This window comes from Musca autumnalis, unplaced genomic scaffold, assembly GCF_047663935.1.
Source record: "Musca autumnalis isolate F117 unplaced genomic scaffold, ASM4766393v1 scaffold_5, whole genome shotgun sequence".
Lineage (NCBI taxonomy): Eukaryota > Metazoa > Arthropoda > Insecta > Diptera > Muscidae > Musca > Musca autumnalis.
In genome coordinates, this window is record NW_027412088.1 from 26,122,480 (window position 1) to 26,145,613 (window position 23,134).

The 23,134-nt window shown below is 37.2% G+C and overlaps 1 protein-coding gene across 12 annotated transcripts in view; it reads left to right on the forward strand.

Annotated features, from left to right (window-relative positions):
- The window catches only part of Strn-Mlck (Stretchin-Mlck), a 227,162-nt gene that overhangs the window by 123,602 nt on the left and 80,426 nt on the right, over nucleotides 1-23,134 (forward strand). For 11 of the 12 annotated variants that reach the window (XM_073990022.1, XM_073990046.1, XM_073990020.1 and 8 more), the window contains one exon: nucleotides 3,538-3,670. In XM_073990022.1, coding sequence (XP_073846123.1) covers nucleotides 3,538-3,670 — 133 coding nt within the window. Of the gene's footprint in view, nucleotides 1-3,537; nucleotides 3,671-14,726; nucleotides 15,244-23,134 lie in introns of those variants that run through there. The other variant, XM_073990032.1, reaches the window with a different exon arrangement.

Genomic DNA, 23,134 nt, shown 5'->3' on the forward strand with positions numbered 1-23,134 from the left:
AAAAAGGTGAGTGGCTTATGCTGGGCGTAAACAAATGTAGAGCGTTGTGCGGTCCCAATACACTTGTTCTACGATGGAGGGGGTGGTCTGTGAGTATGACATTAACGCTGTATCTTTGTACTGCTGCCTATAACTGCATCAGTGCAAATGCTATCCACGTCTGCCTGATAAGCTTGTTGATCTGGAAGTTCTGTACGTTTGTACCTTTGAACCTCTTCCCTAGATTATGAAGATCTCTTCTGACGTGCCAGGATAGGGGGAAACCGGTCCACTAGATTGTGGCAGAGATGCACACGGCGGGTCCACTAGTGTCATGAGAAGGCACCCTATTGCCGACCAGCATTCTGGCAGTTTTGAATATTCTTCCACTGTGTACCGCTAACATTTGCATACCACATTTGCCCCGCATCTGTGGTAAGCACAGACCGGTCTTTTACTTTGTAAAATTACACTTTGTCAGCACCGCAAGTGCTGCCGCCCTGCAACTTAAAAAACTTGTTCCTACTGCTGATCTTTTCGCAAGTAGTTGTGAATTGCGCCACTTAATATTTTGGGGATTATTAGTGGTCGAAATCGGGACACACTGGTTAAAAGTAGCAAGATTAACGGCGGATATTTTCATATTTCTCAGATGGAGGAAGCGCACTGAGTCAGCGTATGCAGTTAGTTAACCTATCACATATGTCATCGACGATAGAACCCGACTCGAAGATCGTACAAGCATACGCATACATTCCGATCTCTAAGCTGTTTGACCGATCATATTTAACCCTAACCCGCTGCATGGAAGAAATACCTGCAGCACCTCAAAAATATCTGTAAGAGCCAACTTGAAGTACTCGGTCAACGGTGGCGCCCACATGCTTCCAAGAAGTTTAGGTTTTTGAGTATCAGGCTCTCTAGCTCTTCCTTGGGCTCAAAAGCAAAACAAAAAAGAAAGAACCGAAATAAAATCTAATCTCCCAGGAGGTCAGAGGCATATGCCAAATTCTCCCACAAATGCGGCAAGCTCCATATGTTTAGACAGTGTTTCAGAAACCTTTAGGTGTCCTATGCTAATCGATTAAGCAGAAAAAATATGCCGTCTAGAGCGTGGGGAATGGTAGAGCTTAAACTTGTGGAACTCTCTGTTTAACTCTACGATTTTAGACTTCTTACTTCTGAATTCCACAAACGACTAGCGTCCGTACATATAGTTGATTATCCAATGTTTCAAACACGGTTGGAGGGAAGTCTTCTCTGTCCTCGAACAGCTTGGCATGGTTGAGGGTATCGAAAGCCTTCCACTAATCAAGAGCCACCATGATTGCTTGGTCACACGGCATATTCTCCTTCAGTCCTCGCCTGATATGACGTGTAATGCTCTTTAATCCATGTTGATATTGGGCAACTGGAAAATCGCTTCCCATCATGCGGCTTAGAAGTGCCCCTAACATCTTTGCTACTAGCAACAGGAGGGAGATCGACGTGTATGTTTCGCCCCTACTGACATCGTTGCTTAAGTAGCAGGACCACACTGCCAACTTTTCAGGATTCAGGTACAATATGGGTGGCTAATACTCAACTCCGGTTTCATCCAGTTGGGCCCAACGATTTGCATGATTTCGAATGATATCTGCAATATCGCTCACCGCAACACGTGGTGGTGCCTCCTCGGCTGAGAGGGCTCTTATACGCTGTCACGACGTTGAAAGTAACTGTCGTTCTTTCACGCATTCGATAGTGATTTAACCGCTGCCCACTCTTTACTTAATTGTGTAACAATGTTGCACTGCTTCAGGTGGTCAAGCCATTTTTTCCGCTTATGTTCGCCTACTAGCCTTCAGGTTACGTACTACGAAGCTCATCACGCTCATTTGCTTGTAAATTTGGCCTGATTTTGGGTATTCACCAAGCTGGTATGATGATGTCCCGGAAAATTCTCTTAGCTAACAAAGGATCTGAGGGAATGGGTAGGTCTCTGAAGTGGTGATGTGTAAATTATCTAAACCTTGCCAATCAATTTAACCATGATTTACAAAAGTACGGCGGTCAACGGTTATGAAGTCGGCAAGTGTGTTTATAAAGACGATGATCGGAAGATGGCCTAAGCCAAGGGAAATAATGGGTTGCCAGGACACGTTATCAGATCGGGTGCCACAATGGTGATATCTGGCGAGCTGTTGCAATCTCCTCTTAGTCTTGCCCTCTGGTCATTGCTAGGACGGAATGTCAAAGCTGATGGTGAGCAGTGAAGTCCCCTAGCACCTGACGGTTATTGCGAACTAATGTCGAACATATAACGCAAGACACAGCTATTCATAGGCGCTACGTACACTAACTCTACCTTGGCAGGTCCACACTTTACTGCAAATCCAATACATTCCATGTATGGGTTACTAGAGTCAAGCTCAAGCGAGATAGAACTGTACTGGACAGACTGGTGATGTTTAAGGAAAGCAAGTCCGCTTCTCGTACGATCCTTCCGCAAAATGTAGTAACCATCGCAACGTTGCACGCTACAGTGTATGGTTTTATTTTCTGGCTTTATTTCCTGGATAGCGGCTACCATGTTGTTCCTCCGACTCATAAAGTCTACGATTTGCAATAGAAATGCTGAAATGATGCATTTTTGCTGCGCTGAACAACAATGCAGCGTTTGTAGTTAGAGAGAGTGCGGGGATGTCATCATCTCACCGAAGTTGACGTATGGTAGACGCAGATCTTGCAACCAGAACAGATGCGTGGCGCGGGGTACTTCTCTATCCCGGCACGGACCAACAGAGCTCAGAGCAAGCATTCCACTATATATTGCCGCTCCCACGGTGAAAAATATATGAACTCAAACACATTGTGGGATTGTATCAGTCATTTCAGTTAGAGCTGGAAGGGTTTTGGATTAAAAGGAAGTATGGATTAAAATTATATCGTAGTAATCAGACCCACAAAGAATAAATTGAGTAGAAATTTCAAAACTATTTGCAAAATAGGGACAAATTGGATACTTAATACCTAAGCTATGGTACTCATCGGTCACTTCAATTGGGACCGGCCAGCAGTGGTTTTAAAGCTTTTGAACCATTACCTTAGGAAGTATCGACTTTCCCCTTAAAAAGTACACTCGTAATAGGGGATACGCAAGGACAACCTCCCGCAAAAAATAAAAACAATCCGATACATATTCTTAAACTGCATTTTGGCAGAAAGTTTGGAAATTTTGTGTCGGATGTAACCGAAGGAGTAAACCAAAGTACAGTCAATATTCGAACTTGATCTATGTCTCGAGGAAATATTAGGATGGGTAATGTAGGGACCAAATCGCTTATTCCTTTAGGAAGCTATTGTGAATTTTTGTACGGATACCTTATGCGATGGAGTGGAAAGATCTTTAACATATTCTGAGTTTAAATAAATATCACGAGGTGCGGTTATGTTGTTGTGCGCACCAGTCAGCCAGAGACAGACAGGCAAACGCACAGGGCTACATACATTTTCTGTGGTAGTACAATTCCATTTTTAATGTGCTCAAGATTTTAATGTGCTTAATTTTTTTTACAGATACTCAAAGGAACCACTGTTTGTTGTCAAACCACGCTCCAGTGAGGCCTATGAAGGCGATACGGTTATCATTTTCTGTGAGGTTGTTGGAGATCCTAAACCAGAAGTGGTCTGGTTAAGAGATTTCTTGAAGGTAAGTAACAAGAACTAAAATTACTTTGCGTAATATCATAAAATTACCTTGCGTAATTTTATATACATTTAAGATTGTGATTGGAAAACAGTTCTTTAAAAAATCCAAACTGGTTATAAAAATTAAAAATATTCTTTCTAAATCTACATTTGAGATAGTCCTTGTAAACAATTGGTCTGCTTCAGAATAGCAAGAATCTACTATTTTTTATTTATTTTTTCATAAAATAAAGGAAAATTTGTTATCGTAGCAAAAATTTGTAGATTTTTGCAGATTCTGAAACAGATATAAAATCAGCAAAAAAAAATCCAAATATTTAAAAAATATGTTTTAAAAAATCCAAGATCGATATATTCTTTAAACAAGTGAGAAAAGGCTATAGTCGGTACGGGGCCGACTATGTGATACCCTACACCACTACCTCTGTGAATAATCTTTTCACTTGAAAAAATTTATTTTATGGAGATACGAAAGTTTTCACCTATCTGGCTTTTATACCAAATGACTTAAGGCGAACTGAACCAAAATAATTAATATTTAATTTTATATTTGACTACTGTCGACATCACCAACATCAACAGGCTTCTATCTTTGTGATAAAATTTCGTGATGATCCGATCAAAATTTCGACCTGTAGTATGATTGCAGAAAAAGTGGAAAAAAGGGATGCATTAACGACTATTGCGATATCTTTATTCTTTGACTACCTACGCCAACCTACTTTGCATAATTTCAAAGATGGGATTTTCTACTTTCAGGCTTTTCTTTTAGAAGGTCCCCAACCAAAGGTGTGATATCCGTCATTATTATTAAAATCGCAAAAATGAGAAGTTGGGTTTTATTAGCGACTAACTATTGCGATATCTTCGTTGTTAGACCACCTACGACAACCTACGTTACATTGTTGTAAAGGTGATATTTTACACATTCATTGCCAGGTTTTGCTTTTTGTAGACCCCTTATAGACGCTGAGATATTTGCTTTAGAATAAAATGTTGACTTTTTCTCCAAATAAGTTTTTGCTCATTCCGACCCCAAAATATTATCCGACCATCATCAGAATTAATAGGCTTCTTCCTCTGTGAGACCCACATTAGCCCTCGAAATTTCGTGACGATCCGATCAAAATTGCGCCCAGTAGCGTGATTTCCAAAAAAAAAAAAAAATGGAAAAATGGGATGTATTATCGAATATTGCGATATCTCCGTTATTTGGTTACCTACGCCGACCTAGTTTGCATCATTGTAAAGATACGATCTTCTACTTTCATAGTAAGGCTTTGCTTTTGGAAAGTATCCAACCAAAGCTGTGATATTCGTCATTATAACTAAAATCGTAAAAATGAAAATTTGGGGTTTATTTGCGACTATTGTGATATCTTCGTTGTTTGATCACCTACGAGAACTTACTTTACATCATTAGAAAGGTGATATTTTCTACTTTCATTGTCTGAGATATTAGCTTTGGAAAAAATGTTGTCTTTTTATCCAAATAAGTTTTTTGCCCATTCCGACCCCTAAAAATTATCCGACCATCACCAAAATTAATAGGCTTCTTCCCATCCGGGACCCCCATCAACACCCAAAATTTCGTGACGATCCGATCAAAATTGCGACCTGTAGCGTGATTACAAAGTTTAGATGGACAGACGGACGGACGGACTGACGGACGGACACACATAGCCAGATCGACTCAGCTCGTGGAGACATTCATTTTGATATATGTATATAAGTATGGGTCTACGACCATTATTTCGATGCGTTACAAACTTTTTGGCCAAAACCAACTTATAATACCCTCCCCACACAGTGGTGTAGGGTATAAAAATATTTAAAAAACTCACGTTGGAGGTATTCTTAAAAAAATATATATAAAAAATCCACATATAAGATCGTCATCGAAAAAATATTTTGTAACAAAATCCACCTTTGGAAGAGACATTGAAAAAAATATTTTTAAAAAAAATCAAGCTACGGATCGTCATTAAAAATTATTTTATTATTTAAAAATCCACGTTCGAGATATTCTATAAAAATGTTTTAAAAAATCCACTATCGACATATTCTTTAAAAAATGTTTTAAAAAAATCCACGATCTGGGTATTCTTTAAAAAAATTCACGATCTATATATTCTTTAAAAAATATTTTAAAAACTCGACTATCTGGATATTCTTTAAAAAATATTAAAAAAATCCACGATATGGATATTCTTTGAAAAATATTTTAAAAATTCCACGATGTGGATATTCTTTAAAAAAATATTTAAAAAAATCATGGTTCGAGATTTTTTAAAAATCCACGATCTGGATATTCTTCAAAAACTATTTTAAAAAATCCTGGTTCGTGATATTTAAAAAAAAAAATATTTTAAAAAATCCACGATCTGGATATTCTTTAAAAATCCACGATATAGATATTCTTTAAAAAATATTTTAAAAAATTCACAATCTGGATATTCTTTAAAAATCCACGATATAGATATTCTTTAACAAATATTTTAAAAAATTCACGATCTGGATATTCTTTACAAAATATTTTAAAAAATCCACTATCTGGATATTCTTTAAAAAATATTTTAAAAAATCCACAATCTGGTTATTCTTTAAAAACATTTTAAAAAATCCACGATCTGTATATTTTTTTAAAATATTTTAAAAATCCACAATCTGGATATGGGTAAATCCTGCGTGACGAACGCTACATTTGTACGCGTTTTCGGGCAAAAATATTAACATTTTTTGAACTTTCCAGATAGATGCATTGAATCTATACATGGTATTTAATAGAATTTGAGAGCACTTTCAAATGCCATAAAACAATTTTTTTTAACAAGTATAATTAGCGGAAAAAATTGATTATAAGTTATTGTGACGCACGCCACAAAAAGTGGAAGTAGCTTCCGACCTTGTGCTATGTTTTCATAATTTTTAGCAAATTTTGCATAATAAAGCACACAAAATGAAAATTTTAAAAGAAAGCTGAATATAAGAGAATTCTAAAACAATTAATTTTTAGGCAAACAATTTTGTATTTTTTTTTTCCAAAATCAGCGAACCTAATGTGACGCACGCTACGTGTTGCACGCTACATTTTTTCCAGTATATAGTAAATAAAAACCAGTGTATTTATTTTAACGAAACAATGTATATTTCTTGTAAATAACGTTATTTAAGTCATATTTTATGTTCATAAATAAGTTTATCAATGCGTATATGTTTATAAATAAATTTTATGTTTTAATGAATCTGACGTTAGTGCAATTTGGGCACATTTTTGTTATATGACGAAAAATAATGTTTGCTTTTAATTCCGGGAATGCTCTTAACGTTAGCCCATCTCTCCGAAAGAATTCCAGCTGATTTTTGTATATAACTTCTGCTTATATATAAAATGAAAATACCATTTGTATTCATTTTTGCCAATTTAAAAAAAATCATGGGCGTTATTAAGAACAATATTCGGAGCTTTTACCATTTTCCAATTTTTTTTTCTATACGACAGCTCCGATTCCGTCTACTGCACCCTTTCCGTGAGCAGTTGCAAAAAATTCCATTCAAATTTTTCTTTGAAAAAGGGTATACTACTTAAAATGATTTTTTTTTTTTTAAATCGACTTGCATATCCATCAGGAAATAAATATAACTTTGAAATTTCATTTCATTTTTTTAATTTCTTAACAATTAACTGAACTCAAATCGCTACGAAAACAGAATAAAACAAAAATAGAATACAAGAGAAAGTCAAAACAGAATTAAAAGGCAATTTTTTTTTTTTATTTTTTGGGAGAACTCAAATCGTGACGAACGCTACAGAAATTAATGCACTGTAATATTTTTATTTTTTATTATTGTAGATTTTTTTTTTCTATTTCCTTAAAAGCAGGTTATTAATTTAATTTAAATTTATAGATGAATTTAAAAAAAAAAAAAAGAAATTTCTGCCCACAGTATAAAAAAAACATAATTTTTCGTGACGAACGCTACACCACTTGGATCTGTCTTTTCATACCTAATTTCACTTTTTCCAAAATAGTAAAAGATAATATTTTCTGTCAAAATCTAAGAGAATTGAGTGAATAACAATATAGCTTTTGAGTTTACCACTTATGTTAACACTAAAGTAATAATATGAACATGTAAGAAATGTACAATTTTTGTATAAAATTAAAAAAACCTGAGGTAGGGTAGAATTTTGTAATAATTTTTGTGTTAATAATGATAGAAAAAAAAAAAGTTTTTAACATATTTATAAAATTAGATATCCAGTCTAATCTTCTGTGAAAAAATAAATTAATTTGGATAAAATAAACAAATTTTTGGCTGGTAGACTGTTTCTGGGATTTGCCCATATTCAAAAAAACCATATTGTCACGGTTGCATTGTCCTTTATCAGTTTTACCCATTACTTTCTCAAAAAAAATCGTATGTTTATGTATTTCGGTAAAGTCCGCATAATCTATTAACTATATATGAAATTCGGAGGGTTACACTTCTGAATCAGGGCATTATCATCTTGTTGGTCAACGATAGGTTCATCCCGCCATAATTCAGATGTCTGACGAACGGCGAATCTTTCTTCTAGGATTCATTTTATACTCAATGAGGGCTTTAGATGGAGACATTCAAATAACCGGATCCGTCCGCCAGGAACAGATATAGTTCATGTGTATCCGAGTTTTCTACACAATCAATAGCTTATACGAAATTCAATAAAATACATAATCATATAATTTTTCATCAAAAAAGGGTCGGGTAAAAGTGATAAAGGACAATGAAAATATGACAATTTCGATTACTTGTCCTAGTGGACCGACCATACATAAAATTTTCGTAGCGACATTTTTGTAGAATATTTTCATGCACGAAATCTCAGTGTGCTCATTTTTCAGTTCCAGAAGACATTCACCTGCCTACGTGCTGGGTGGTATCCACAATATATCTCAAATATTTCAATAAAATTATCCACTCCACACCAAAGTTCAAAATGTGAGCGCTGAATTTTAGTTTAGGGTGATCCCTACTTATAAATTTCAGAAAAAAGTAGAAAGTATAAATAGCATAGAATATGTGGTCAAATGTTTAAATCGATCGGAACAATATTGCCTTAGTATGAGAGTTGGATGGGAACAATTTATTTTATTTTGTATGCAGCATATAAACTGTGTTTTTCTCGAAATCGGCCACAAAAATATATGACAATTGGTTTTTTAGTTTTCGAGCTAGAGTTGGCACCGCAAAATGCTGTAATAAAAGCTGGGTTTCGAAGACTGCCTCAAAACTTCGTAATATTTTTCTCTTTCAGATGGAGAAAAAAATCTGCCAAAAAGTAAAAGTAGTGTTCTCGGAAAAAAATCATAAAAAATTGCTTTTATTGAGCTTTACAACTGGGGTTCTCCTTTTACATCCAGTTCGAAACTTGGTCATGAATTGCTTATAATTTTTGTTGCATGTGCACAGTCCTTATGATTTGTATTGCCCCTTCATTTTCACATATTTTGAAAGCTTTAAGATTTTCTCACGCGGAAGAATTCCGTCAAGAATATACTCGTCCAAAAAAGGAAAACCGACAGAAACTTTCGTAAGATTCGGCCGAAACCATATTGATATGATCGAATGTATTCAAGCGAATGTCCTTTCTAATGAATATGTAAGGAAAAACTAACGCATTAGCCTATACAGGCCAAAATATAGGAAAAAGTTAAACAATTTTGCACATTTTATTCATTTTTAGTGGTATAGGAATTCACTCTCGGAGTCGACCCGGAGTCGGAGTCGGAGCCGGAGTCGTAAAAAAAGTTCGTCTGGAGTCGGAGTAGAGCCAAAAATACCTCGACTCCGAAACCCTGGTTATAATCTATAAAAAATATTCTAAAAAAATCTACATTCGTGATAGAAACAAACAATATTTTTAGAAAAATCCACGTTCGTGATAGCCTTTAAAAAATATTTAAAAAATCTACGTTCGAGATATTCTTTAAAAAATATTTTATGAAATCCACGTCCTTTAAAAAATATTAAAAAAAAACTGTTCGACATATTCTTTAAAATATCCACGTTCGAGATGTTCTTTAAAAAAGATCGTCATTGAAAACACGTTTTCACGTTTAAAATCGACATTAAAAAAAATTAAAAAAATCCACCTTTAAAAGAGCCATTGAAAAAAATATTAAAAAAAAACTAAATTTAATATTTTTAGGAAATCCGCGTTTGAAATATTCTTTTGCAAATATTTTAAAAATCCACGATCGAGATATTCTTTAAAAAGTATTTAAAAAAATCCACGTTTAAGATCGTCATTGAAAACTATTTTTAAAAAATCCGAGTTTAAGGTTGTCGTTCAAAAATATTTTGTTTATCCACGTTTGAGTTAGTCTTTGAAAAAATATCTTTCAGAAATTAACGCTTTGATCGTCGTAGTATTTTTTAATCCACATTTGGATCGCCCATATTTTTTTTAATCAGCTTGAGATAGCCGTTTTAAAAAATATTTTTAAAAAAATCTACGTTTGAAATAGTTGCTGAAAAATATTCTTATAAATATCCATTTTAGAGATCGTCATTGAAAAACAAAAATAAACCTGGGGGTTTACGGAGGTGCCGAGGTAGACGAAGTCTTTTACTACCTCAATATTATAGGAACCAACTTCCACAGTCGGTCCGAGCTCAATAGACGCATTGCGCGTCGACACCATCAACTTGGTCTTCTCACCGTTTACCGCCAGACCCACTTTAGCAGATTCTCCTTCGACATTCATGAAGGTATCGGTTACTTCTTTTACTGATCGTCCCATGATGTCTATATCATCAGCATAAGCAAGTAACATGTGGCTATTGGTGTAGATTGTGCCACTTCTTTTGACGTTTGCCTCTCGTATAACCTTTTCCAGCAGGATGTTAAAAAGATCACACGAAAGGCTGTCCCCTTGTCTGAAACCTCTTTTGGTACCAAACTCTTCGGAGAGGTTCTTTCCTATTTTAACTGAGGACCTCGTGTCAGTTAAAGTCATTTTGCAAAGACGGATGAGCTTTGCGGGGATACCAAATTCAGACATGGCTTGGAATACCTTTGAACGCAGCAGGCTGTCGAAGGCTGCTTTATAATCGACAAAAAGGTGGTAGGTGTCGATCTGCATCTCTTGGGTCTTCTCCAGGATTTGCCGCAGGGTAAATATCTGGTCAATGGTGGACTTGCCAGGTCTAAAGCCGCATTGGTATGGTCCAATTATATCGTTGACCATAGGCTTTAGTCGTTCGCACAATATCCCTGACACGATCTTGTAGGCAATAGAGAGTAGACTTATGCCCCTATAGTTAGAGCATACAGTCTTATCTCCCTTCTTGTGGACGGGGCACAGGATACTCAGGTTCCAATCGTCGGGTACTCGTTCTTCCTGCCAGATGGTGCTAACTAGCTGATGAATACACCTTATCAGCGTGTCGCCTCCGGGTTTGAACAGCTCGGCTGGTAAGCCATCGGCTCCTGCTGCCTTATTATTCTTCAGCCGATTTATTGCTGTCTTTACCTCATCTTGGCTGGGCGGTATACATTCAGTACCATCTTCTGGGATTGGGACTGTGGTATCTTCGCCGTCTTCGCTGCTATTGGATACCAACATTTTTGAAAAATGTTCTTTCCATATCCTGAGTACACTATCTGTATCAGTTACCAAATTACCTTGCTGGTCTCTACAGGAGGATGTGCCTGTACCAAAGCCATCAGTTTGATGCTTGACTCTTTGGTAGAATTTTCGGACTTCATTCTGGCTCCTGTACATCTCGATTTTTTCACCCTCCTGTTCGTACTTTGTTTGCTACGTTTAAGCGGGTGCGTACCTTTGCTGCAACAAGGTAGTGGTCCAAATCTATGTTTGCGCCTCGGAACGATCGTACATCCAACACGCTCGATGAATGTCTTCCATCTATCACAACATGATCAATTTGATTTCTTGTTTTCTGATCTGGAGACAGCCAGGTGCCCTTATGAATATCGAGATGATTAAATCTGGTACTGCTAACTACCATGTTTTTTGCAGCTGCAAAGTCTATCAGCCTCATACCATTGTCAGATGTTTCACTGTGGAGGCTGAATTTCCCGATTGTTGGGCCAAAAATATTCTCCTTTCCAATTTTGGCATTAAAATCGCCTAGAATGATTTTAATGTCATGGGCAGGGCAACGGTCATATGTTTCTTCTAAGCGCTCGTAAAATATATATTTGGTCTGTTCGTCCTTTTCTTCAGTGGGATCATGAACGCAAATAAAGCTGATGTTGAAGAATTTAGCTTTTATTCGAATTGCAGCAAGTCTTTCATTCACTGGAGTGAAGCTGGATACCAGATGTTTTAGTCTCCGACTAACTACAAATCCGCAACCAAACTCATGCTTTACGTCATGGCAGCTATAATACAGTGCGTCACCTTTAGGTGTTGTTGTGACGCCTTTCCCAATCCATCGTATTTCCTGTATGGCAGTAATATCGACCTTGTACTTTTCAAGTACGTCTGCCAATGCGAAGACTGCACCTTCTCTATAAAGAGTGCGAACATTCCAGGTGCAGATTCGCAGATCATGGTCCTTAAAACGTTTGCGGGGTTCGTCAACTTTAGAGGGGTTTTTTTCCTTTTCTTCGTTTTTTCATAGTATGCTGTTTTTTCTAGGGGAGGGTTACTAACCCGACGCCCAAACCCAAGTTTTTAACGTTCTTATGGGAGAACGCGCGGCACATGTTAGCTCACTACCTTTAACGGGTGTTAAAGACAGTTCCCCAGGTGACACCACGGGGAGGTCAGTGTCCACTTGAGATGAAAGAGGGACCAAGATAAATCCTGGGCTTTGCCATGTTAAAACCGGTCAGGACCGTTGCTTGGTATCTTCCATCCCCTACGGAACCTCCGTAAACACAACAAACGACATCAGTTGTGAAATAAAAAGAAGAATTATATTGGCAACAGATGCTACTTTGGTTTAAGTAAGCAGTTCAAAAACAAAGCCACATCTCGTCAAACAAAAATAACTCCGAAGCCTGGGTACTTGCGCACGCAGACATGGCAGTGCTTGGTGTGTTTGAGAGAAAAAATTCTTCGAAAGATCTACGGACCAATCTGCGTTGACGGTGAATATCGACGTCGCATGAACCACGAGCTGTATCTGCTGTACAACGACATCAATATTGTTAAACGTATCGAGATGCAGCGATTGCGTTGGCTAGGCCATATCATAAGAATGAGCGATGATGACCCCGCTAAAAAGGTGTATAAACACGGACCGCTTGGCGGTGCACGCAAAATTGGCAGGCCAAGGAATAGATGGCGCAAACAAGTGGATGATGAGATGAAAAGGCGCGGTATTCCAGAAAGCGAAGCAACAAATAGAGAGAATTGGAGATCTTTTCTTAGTTCGGCCTATAGAACAAATGTTCTGTAATGGGCCAGCTAAGTAAGTAAGTAAACCTGGGGGTTGGGGTTGTGTGAGGTTGCCAAAGAAAAACTTCTCATTGAAGTTTTTTCTTGGTTCACCTTTATACTTCGAGCTGACGATTGATGTTTGGGTATAAAAAGTTTTTTGTTGAAGAAGTTATTGAATAATAACTTCGTTGGAGAATATCCACAAAGAAGAACCAAGGGAACTGATGAGATCCTGTGGCGAGGATCGAAACTAGTCTTCCCTGCCTTACCCCTTGGCGAACAATGCCAAACCTTCTTCACTGATGAATTAGTTGTTTTAAATATAAAAACAACAACAATGGGATTAAGCCAGACTATTTTGAAAATCAAAATTGTAACAGCTATCTCAGTAAAAAACGCCACCAATTTTCTATTTCAAAAAAATAAACCTGCAGCTCTTCTATAACGACTCTCTGCAGCTCGTCTTCAGAGACTCTCTTCAGAGTCTATAGAGACTCTCTTAAGATCGTCTATAGAGGCCCCTTTCAGACCATCTATAAAGGCTCCCTTTATCTCTTCTATAAAAATTTCCTTCATCTCGTTATAGAAACGCACTCCATTTCATCTAAGAACCACTTTTCAGTTCGTCTTTATAAACTCTATTCGGCTCGTCTATAGAGACTCAGCCCGTTTTTTGAGCCCTCCTTCAGTCCATCTATAGATACCTTCTTCTCCTATAAAGACTCCTTCCAACTCGTCCATAAAATCTCTCTTCAGCTCGACCATAAAGACTTTATTCAATCCGTCTATATGGACTTTATTCAGCTCTCCCAAAGAGACTCCCTGGAACTCATCTAAGAGGATGAAATATACATAACTCATCTACAAAGATTTCCTTCTGATATCTCTTGCCCAGGTGGCACAATTACATACCCACTCATAATCCATAATTGAGATAAAATAGAAATCAAGAGAGCTTTGATTTTTCATCACCCAACAGCTCGCATAGACAACATTCTACGTCACAATACCTCCCCACATAATCAGCAACAACATAACGAGCGTTTAAGATTTTCAAATAGACAAACATTCAGCTCCCTAACTTCCTAAAAAAGTTGCGCTTGCGCTACTGCTGCTTCGTCGCTGTTAACATTCTATGGTTGGGTTTTTTTTCCAACAATGCTCGAACACAGATTTCAGATTCAGTTACTTGGAAAACGTTTTTCGATACACAAGTGGGTTGGTGGCGAAAAAATACAGAAAGCGGTTAGAATTCGTTTGCAAACAGCAGCAACAATAACGACAAATTATGTGACAGTTTTTGTTGTTATATTAAATCATTCAGTTGTAAAAAATAAATAAGAAACAAAACATAAATATTTTTTCTCAAAGTCAAGTTCAGACAAATTATGTGGTGGTGAATATTTGTTTTTATTTTATGTGTTTTATTTATTGGCTGTCTGTCGGGTTTAAAATTGTAACTGTTTTTAGCAATTTATGGGCAATTTACAATTGTTACCAATAAATAAAAACAATAAAATTTGTTTAAAAATAATAAATGTACAAATGTGGGTTTAAATGCGTTATTTCTTCAAGAATTGAGAAAGAAAAAAATCTTGGGCGTTTTTTCAAAGGAAACAAAAAAATTATAAAAAGCTTGGCCCCAGAGGAAATAGATTTAGTTCGGTGCTGAAATTATTAAAGCGAAATACTTGTGGCAAATTGTTAATAGTTGTGCGGGGAAATTCGAAATCAAGAAAAGGAAAATATTAAGTTAGAAAAAAAAAAAAAACAAAAATTCTGAAATCTTAAAAAAAATTTCACAACAAATTCCCAAACGTACAAAGTATTCTACAATTGTTGTGGCTTTCTATGTTTCGTAACAAAAAATAAAATATACTAAAGAAAGCAAAAAAACAAAAACAAGTGTTTAACTTAAAACAAAAGTGAGAAAAATAAAAAAAAAATCTATGCTTTGTTAAGAAGCTTCACCAAGAAAAAACTTTGTTTTCAAAAGATTTTCTATCTAAAAAAACAACAACAATATTCATAATAATACAACAATACCATATTGGATTACACTTTTTGGTGACGCATTTTGCACCTTAAACGTCGTTGTTGCCTCACAAAACTTGGAGCCGTATTTTTTTAACAATTTTCTGTTGGTTTTACTACAAAGCAAAGCTTCAGTGTAAGTCTTAATATGTAATTTTATGTATAAAAAGAATTTTCATTGTGAGGGAGGCAGAACTGCCACATTTTTGTGACCATTTATGGTATTTAATTATATGCGAATCGAAGAGCATCATTGTGCAATTTGCATTCATCCAAAAAAGAATGACAAGAAAAATTTAGACATTATTGCAGCAGGTACAGTTTCGATGGAGAAACAAGTAAGAAAGTATCAGTCAGATGTGCCGGCAGATATATATACCCTCAGCCTTGGACCCAGAGAAAAGAAGCAAACACAATACTTCTGATGTTTATAGGGGTTTTCTGAGTTTTTGGACCAATTTGTCAGGAAGTATTGATTTGCCCCTGAAAGAATTGTACCGTCTTATATAGGGCCACATACACAACACATTGCCAAAAATTTAAAAACGATCCCAGACGAGTCCTTAAGTTGCCCTCTTTCCAAATATTGTGTGGTAGGTACCCGAAAGGGTGGTCCGATGTAGTCAATATTTGAGGCTGTTAGACTCCTCTCAAACTCATTTTGAATTTTTTCCAAAAAGTTCTTCTTGCGGGCCATTTTACGACGGCGCAATTTTTTTCGGGACCAAGTTCATACTTTCTGAAATAATTGCCCAAAATTCAGACATGAACGCGCCTTTACGAAAACGGTGTTCACACGAACACTTACTTTAGTCGTTGTTGATAAGGCAACGGATTAACATGCGGAAAATTCTTGTTTTTAATTAAAACAAGTAAAAAAGTGTCAGTCGGCTTTGCTGACAGATATATACCCTAAGCCAATGTGAAGTGAAACTTTCACCTACGGACAGATCGAATGTATTTAAGGTCTCTTCAGAATTTTGTGGCCCTTTTTGGACATTTGAACTTGCCGACAAAAATGTGGATTAGGAATTAACTGCACTAAGACACACATGTTGAACTTTTGTGGGGAAGGTACCCTTAGGGAGGAGCGATATGGGCCATTTTAGAAGTAAAACTAAATGTTGACAAAATATTAGGAGGTCCAAAGTTTGGACCAAATTGGTTGCCCCATTCAAGTGATATCGTCCTAGCATTTTAGTGACATTTTTTAAATATTGGGGAAAAGTACCGGAAGTTGTGGACCGGTATTGCCCCATGAAACTAAGTTTGGATATAATATAACGAAGACCATGTTGGACCGAATCGGTTGAACAGTTCGAGAGTTATCGTTCTCTCCGACCGCCACATGACATAGGGGGTTTAACACCTTTCGGGCTGTTTTCCCAGAAAATATGGCCTCGCCCCTGAGAAAACGTTTACCGTCTAATGGAGGTAGCGAATGCAAATCGCTTCAAAACAAATCAAAGTGATTGGAGAGCAGGTCCTAAAGTGAACTTATCCGAAATTTTGTGTGAGAGGTACCAGAAGGAGGAGACAAATATAGTCCATACTCGAACCTGATCTATACCTGGTAGATATATTAGTGCAAAGTATGGATTACATCGGTCACTCGCTTCAAAAATTATCGTGCGCACAATTTTCAGAACATTTTTCAACTTTTGTGGGGGTGGTACCTGAAGGAGTGACTTAAGCTATGTTTGGACAAAATGTTACGAAGGCCACATTTTGGACCGAATCCGCATATCCGTTCGAGAGTTATCTTGCGCTCCAACCACTAAACACGGTGTCATAGGGGCTCTTTGCAACTTTTAGGCTATTTTCTCAGGAAGATTGGACATGCCCCTTATGAAACTTGTACCGTCGTATAGGGGGCAGTGAATACAAGTTGTTGCAAAAAAATCAAAGCGATTCAAGAGGGAGGTACCCGAAGGCGTGGACCGATTGAGTCCATATTGAAACCTCATCTAAGTTTGGTAGAAATATTACGATGTGCAAAGTATGGTCGGTTATTCCCTTCAAGAGTTATCATGCGCACAAATTTTCCAAACATTTTCGAACTTTTGTGGGGGAGGTACCGGAAGGAGTGGACCGATATAACCCATCTTCGAACTTAAACTAAGTTTGGACAAAATATTACAAAAGCCACATTTTGGACCGAATCGGTTGATCCGTTCGAGAGTTATCGTGCGCACCAGCCGGCCAGACAGACAGACGGATGGACATTGCTAAATCAACTCCAAATTGTCTGAAACACATTCCGTCCAAACATATTTGGGGTCTAAAACCATTATTTCGATGAGGCACATTTTGCCCGTATGAAAGTGTATAAAAAACGGCCTCTCTAACATATGTCCCAAACATATTTTGCAGCAAACAAATATATGTTTGCAACAGTCCTAAACATAACATATGTTTGGGTGCAAACAAATATATGTTTGGGTGCAAACAAATTATATGTTTGGGTGCAAACAATTTAAATGTTTTGGTGCAAACAAATACAAACCCAAAAGCCACAAAAAACACATGCACCAGTGGCCGATTACTGAGAGCAAGGAAAAACTAAATAATTCATACCATTTCTTCTTATCCTCTTCGCCTGCTACGTTGGTTAACAACAACAAAACAAGAAACACACGACTTTGGCGCATACACGCCATCAAAGCCCCCTTCCTCGCTTCTACGTCTTCTATTAAACAATACACACAACTCTTTATTATAAAACAGCATTCCGCAGCCGCGAGAGCACTGTTATTACTCTCGTTGACAAACATCATCTCTCCACCCATGAAAAAGATGTTCTAATATAAAAAATATGTTTTACCCAAACATATCAAATTGAGATATGTTACAAAATGTTGCAAACATATAATTGTTTGGACCCAAACATATTATGTAACCGGTCTCAAACATATATTTGTTTGGATCCAAACATATTTCTAACATAAATTTTTTCTGCGTGTATATACCCTCGTTAGCATAAATGCTGAGGGTATAAAAAGAGGCGTCAGAGAAAACTTTTTTCCTTCGATATTCATACAACATTATTCCAAAACGTTCAGAAATCTATACGAAGATTCGGAAGGTATATCCGATTTTCTTACGACATTATTCCGAAATCGTTTAGAAATCTGTACGAAAATTTGGAAGAAAAAATTCGCCTACCGAATTTCCCAAAAATTTTCTCCCGATTTCGTTCCGAATTCTGACCGAAATCTATCAATGTTCGCTCTGACATTTCGATTCGAAATTATGTCAACCACTTCATACAACTTTCGTTAAGATATCGTTACGATTTCAGATCCGATTTACGATTTCGTTACGATTGGTTTGCTGGGTAGAAAGTTAGCTATTAGGTATCTCAGTGCTCTTGAACCAACTTTAAATGGAAGCTACTTACACTTGGGAAGTTTTTGCGTATTCTGAAACTACTATGTTCATAGATGAGAAAAATCAACAAAACAAAAAAATCACCAGAGCGCTTTTTAAATAAATCGTGGTCAAAGTTCACATTTTAGGTTTTTTTAGGTTTTCACGATTTTGCTTGGTAACCGAAAGTCCTATAAAAATGCGATTAGAAAAAATGTTGTAGCAGTAAAAATTCTCTAAAAGATTGACTTATATCATATTGTCGTAAGTTTTACAATTTTTAAGATATAGACTGTATCGCCTCCCCCACAAAACAGTGTTATGACTTTATCTTATATATCTCAAAAATGGTAAAACCTACGAAAATATCATAAAGATCAATCTTGTAGATAATTTTCACTGCTACAACATTTTCTTTATTTCCCTTTTGATAGGGCTAGCGGTTTCCAAGCAAAATCGTGAAAATCAAATTTTTTTGATTTTTGATTTTTCTCATCTATGAACATTGTAGTTTCAGAATCCGCAAAAACTTTCCAGCTACTTCCATTTAAAGTTGCTTCAAGTGCACCGTGGTATGTATTGGTTGCATGGTTCTTCTCCAACTTACAGCCCAATGTATACCCTCAGCATTTGTCCTAACGAGGGTATATACAGTTTCATACGAGCAAAATGTGCCTCATCGAAATAATGGTAATTTGCAGTCGATTTAGCAATGTCCGTCCGTCTGTCTGGCTGGAGCGCACGATATTTTGTCCAAACTTAGTTTAAGTTCGAAGATGGGTTATATCGGTCCACTACTTCCGGTACCTCCCCCACAAAAGTTCGAAAATGTTCGGAAAATTTGTGCGCACGATAACCCTTGAAGGGAGAAACCGATTTGGTCCATACTTTGCACATCGTGAAATTTTTACCAGACTTAGATGAGGTCCCAATATGGACTCAATCGGTCCACTCCTTCGGGTACCTCCCATACAAAATTTCGGAAAAGAGCAGTTTAGTACCTGCTTTCGAATCGCTTTGATTTTTGATGTAGCAACTTGTATTTACGACGGTACAAGTTTCATCAGTCCATACTTCCTAAGAAAATAGCCTGAATGGCGCAAAAAACCAAATGACATCGTATGTAGCGGATGGAGCGCAAGATAACTCTCGAACGGATCTGCCGATTCGGCCCAAAATTTGGCCGTCGTAATATTTTGTCCACCGTGGTGCAATGGTATGCCACCGTGATGCAATAGTATGCACACCCGCCTTGCACGCCGAAGGTCGTAGATTCGATTCCCCGGCCAGTCAACATCAAACACTTTTCAACGGTGGCAACTTCTCTACAAGTGGTGTCTTAGACACGCCGTTCGGACTCGGCGATGAACAGTAGGTCCCATATCATTGAGCTAATATGAATCGGGGTGCACTCATTGATATGAGAGAAGTCTCCCCTGTCCCAACTGGGATGTTTGTGGAACAATTATTAATATTTTGTCCAAACTTAATTTAAGTTCGATGATAAGCTATATCGCTCCACTCTTTCAGGTACCTCCCCGACAAAAGTTCGAAAATGTTCGAAAAATTTGTGCGCTCGATAACTCTTGAATGGAGTTACCGATTAAGTCCACACTTTACACATCCTAATATGTGTACCAGATATAGATCAGGTTTGAATATGAACTATATTTGTCCACTCCTTCGGGTACCCCACACACAAAATTTCGGATAAATGCACTTTAAGGCCCGCTCTCGAATCACCTTGATTTCTGTTGAAGCAACTTGCTTGCATACGCTGCCTCCTTTACGTCGGCAAGAGTTTTTTCAAAGGCAAGTCCATACTTCTTGAGAAAATATCCTGAAAGGTGCAAAAAACCCATATAACACCGTGTGTAGTGGTTGGAGCGCAAGATAACTCTCGAACGGATCAACCGATTTGGTCCAAAATTTTGTTTTTCTCATATTTTGTCCAAACTTAGTTTCAGTTCGAAGATGGGCAATATCTATATTTCCCCCAATATTTAACAAATATCACTAAATGGTATGAACGCGATATATCTTGAACGGGGCAACCAATGTGGTCCAAACTTTTGATCTCCTAATATTTTGTCCAAATTTAGTTTATCTTCTAAAATGCTCCATATCGGTCCTCTCCTTAGGGTACCTCCCCCACAAAAGTTCAACATTTATGCCTAAGTACAGTTTAGGGCATATTCGAAGATCCTTTGGAAATGTATACCGATGCTGTTCATTATGGTCCCGTTGACAGCGAGATTATTGGGCCGATTCCGTACAGCGAGGCGAGTCATGTCGCGTCGTCTATCGTCTCTATGACAAAATTTAAAAAATGCACTACGTACAGCGATAGAAAATAATCGTCGATAACAAGTTATTTTTATTTATTTTTTTTTATTTTATTTTTATTCGTTAGTAAAAATGTACGGCTACAGCTAATTTGTTGTCTCCGGAAAATGAACATTTCGGCGACAAAACTTGACGACGTCAGGCGATATTGCCATACGGAATCGAAAAATTGCATTTGGCAACGCGACACGACTCGCCTCGCTGTACGGAATCGGCCCATATGTTTTCCGTGGACAAGTCCATGCTTCCAGACATACTGATACAAAAGTTATACTATGACCCACTAAAGTGACTACACAGAAAAAAATTTAGCCATTTGATACAAAAATTCAAAGATTCAATCAAAAATTTATCGATTTTCCGGCGATAAAAAATTGTCATATTGACAAAATTCGATAAAATTATTTGATCATAAAGTAAAAATACAAATTATAAAATATTTCACATATTGACTAAAACATTTATAAAAATATTCCACATACTCCATTTTAGTGGGCGCTATATCAATCGAAAAGATATGACCCCCCAAAAATGATCAACTTCCATAATGGACCGTGTCGGTCCATTCCTTCAAGTACCTCCTCCGCAACATTTTGAACTTTAATCCTAATCCACATTTTTGTCGGCAAGTTCAAATGTCCAAAAAGAGCCACAAAAATCTCTATGTAGATGAAAGTTTCGATTCATATAGGCTGAGGGTATATCTCTGTCTGCAAAGCCGACTGATACTTTTTTTACTTGTTTAATTATTCTATTTGTCCCCTATTTTCATTGGGCGTTTATGTCCTATATTTTTGATTTGTTTTACAAATATATGTGAACATGTGAATACCTAGGTAATCCAATGAAATGAAGAAACCCTAAGCAGAAATAGGTGTTCTTGTGTCATTAGAAAAGACCTCAAAAAGTCGTATGATGTCTATTGAAGAAGGTCTTCTGTTGTCCATTTAAAACCTATGGAGGTTGTCTTTAGAAGACCTCCAAAGATATTATAGAAGACCACCAGAGGTCTTCTGTTGCCTTTAGAAGATCTCAAGAGATCTTTTGTTATCTATGAAAGACCTGCAAAGGTATCCTGCTGTGTATAGAAGACCTCCAAAGATCTTCTGTTGTCCATATAAGACGTCTAGAGATTTTTCTGTTGTCTTTAGAAGACCTCCAGAGGTTTTCTGTCTTCAGAAGACCTTCAGAGGTTTATTATCAGAAGACCACCAGAGGTCTTACATTGCCTTTAGAAGGCCTCCAATAGTCTTCTGTTGTTCTAAGAAGACCTCCAAATGCCTTCTCATGGCTTTTGAAGACCCCCAAAAGTCTTCTGTTGTCTTTAGAAGACCTCAAGAGATTGTTTTTAAAGGCCTCCAATAGTCTTCTGTTGTCCTAAAAAGACCCCCAAAAGTCTTCTGTTGGCTTAAGAAGACCTCCAAAGGTCTTCTGTTGGCTTTATAAGACCCCAAAAGACCTTCTGTTGTCTTTAGAAGACCTCAGGAGATCTTTTGTTGTTTATGAAAGACCTCCAAAGGTATTATGTTATGTATAGAAGGCCTCCAAAGGTATTCTGTTGTCCGTATAAGACTTCTAGAGTTTTTCTGTTGATTTTGGAAGACCTCCAGAGGTTTTCTAATGTCTTCAGAAGACCTTCAGAGGTTTAATGTTGTCTATAGAAGACCACCGCAGGTCTTCCATTGGCTTTAGAAGGCCTCCAATAGTCTTCTGTTGTCCTAAGAAGACCTCCGAAGGCCTCCTCTTCGCTTTAGAAGACCCCCAAAAGTCTTCTGTTGTCTTTAGAAGATCTCCAAAGGTCTTTTAAATACCTCAAGAGATCTCCTGTTGTCTATAAAAGACCTCCTAAGGTCTTCTGCTGTGTAGTGAAGACCTCCAAAGGTCTTCGGTTATCATTAAAATACCTTCAAAGGTCTTCTTATTAGACTTCTAAAGACTTTTCTGTTGCTTTTAGAAAACCTTCAGAGGTTTTCTGATGTCCTCAGTTGGAGACCTCCATAGGTCTTCTGTTGTTTTTAGAAGCCCACCAGAGGTCTTCCATTGTCTTTAGAAGACCTCTAATAGTCTTCTGTTGTCCTAAGAAGACCTCCAAAGGCCTTCTCTTGGCTTTAGAAGACCTCCAAATATCTTCGGTTATTATTAGAAGACCTTCAAAGGTCTTCTGTTGGCTTTAGAAGACCTCCAAAGTTTTTTTTTTACTTTTTACACATTTGTAAATGTATGCTATTTACATTCAGCGAGATTGATTACCGTACCTATAGCCCAAGTACTTCGATTTAGCTCTTACATATATTTTGGTTTTGCTGTAGGTA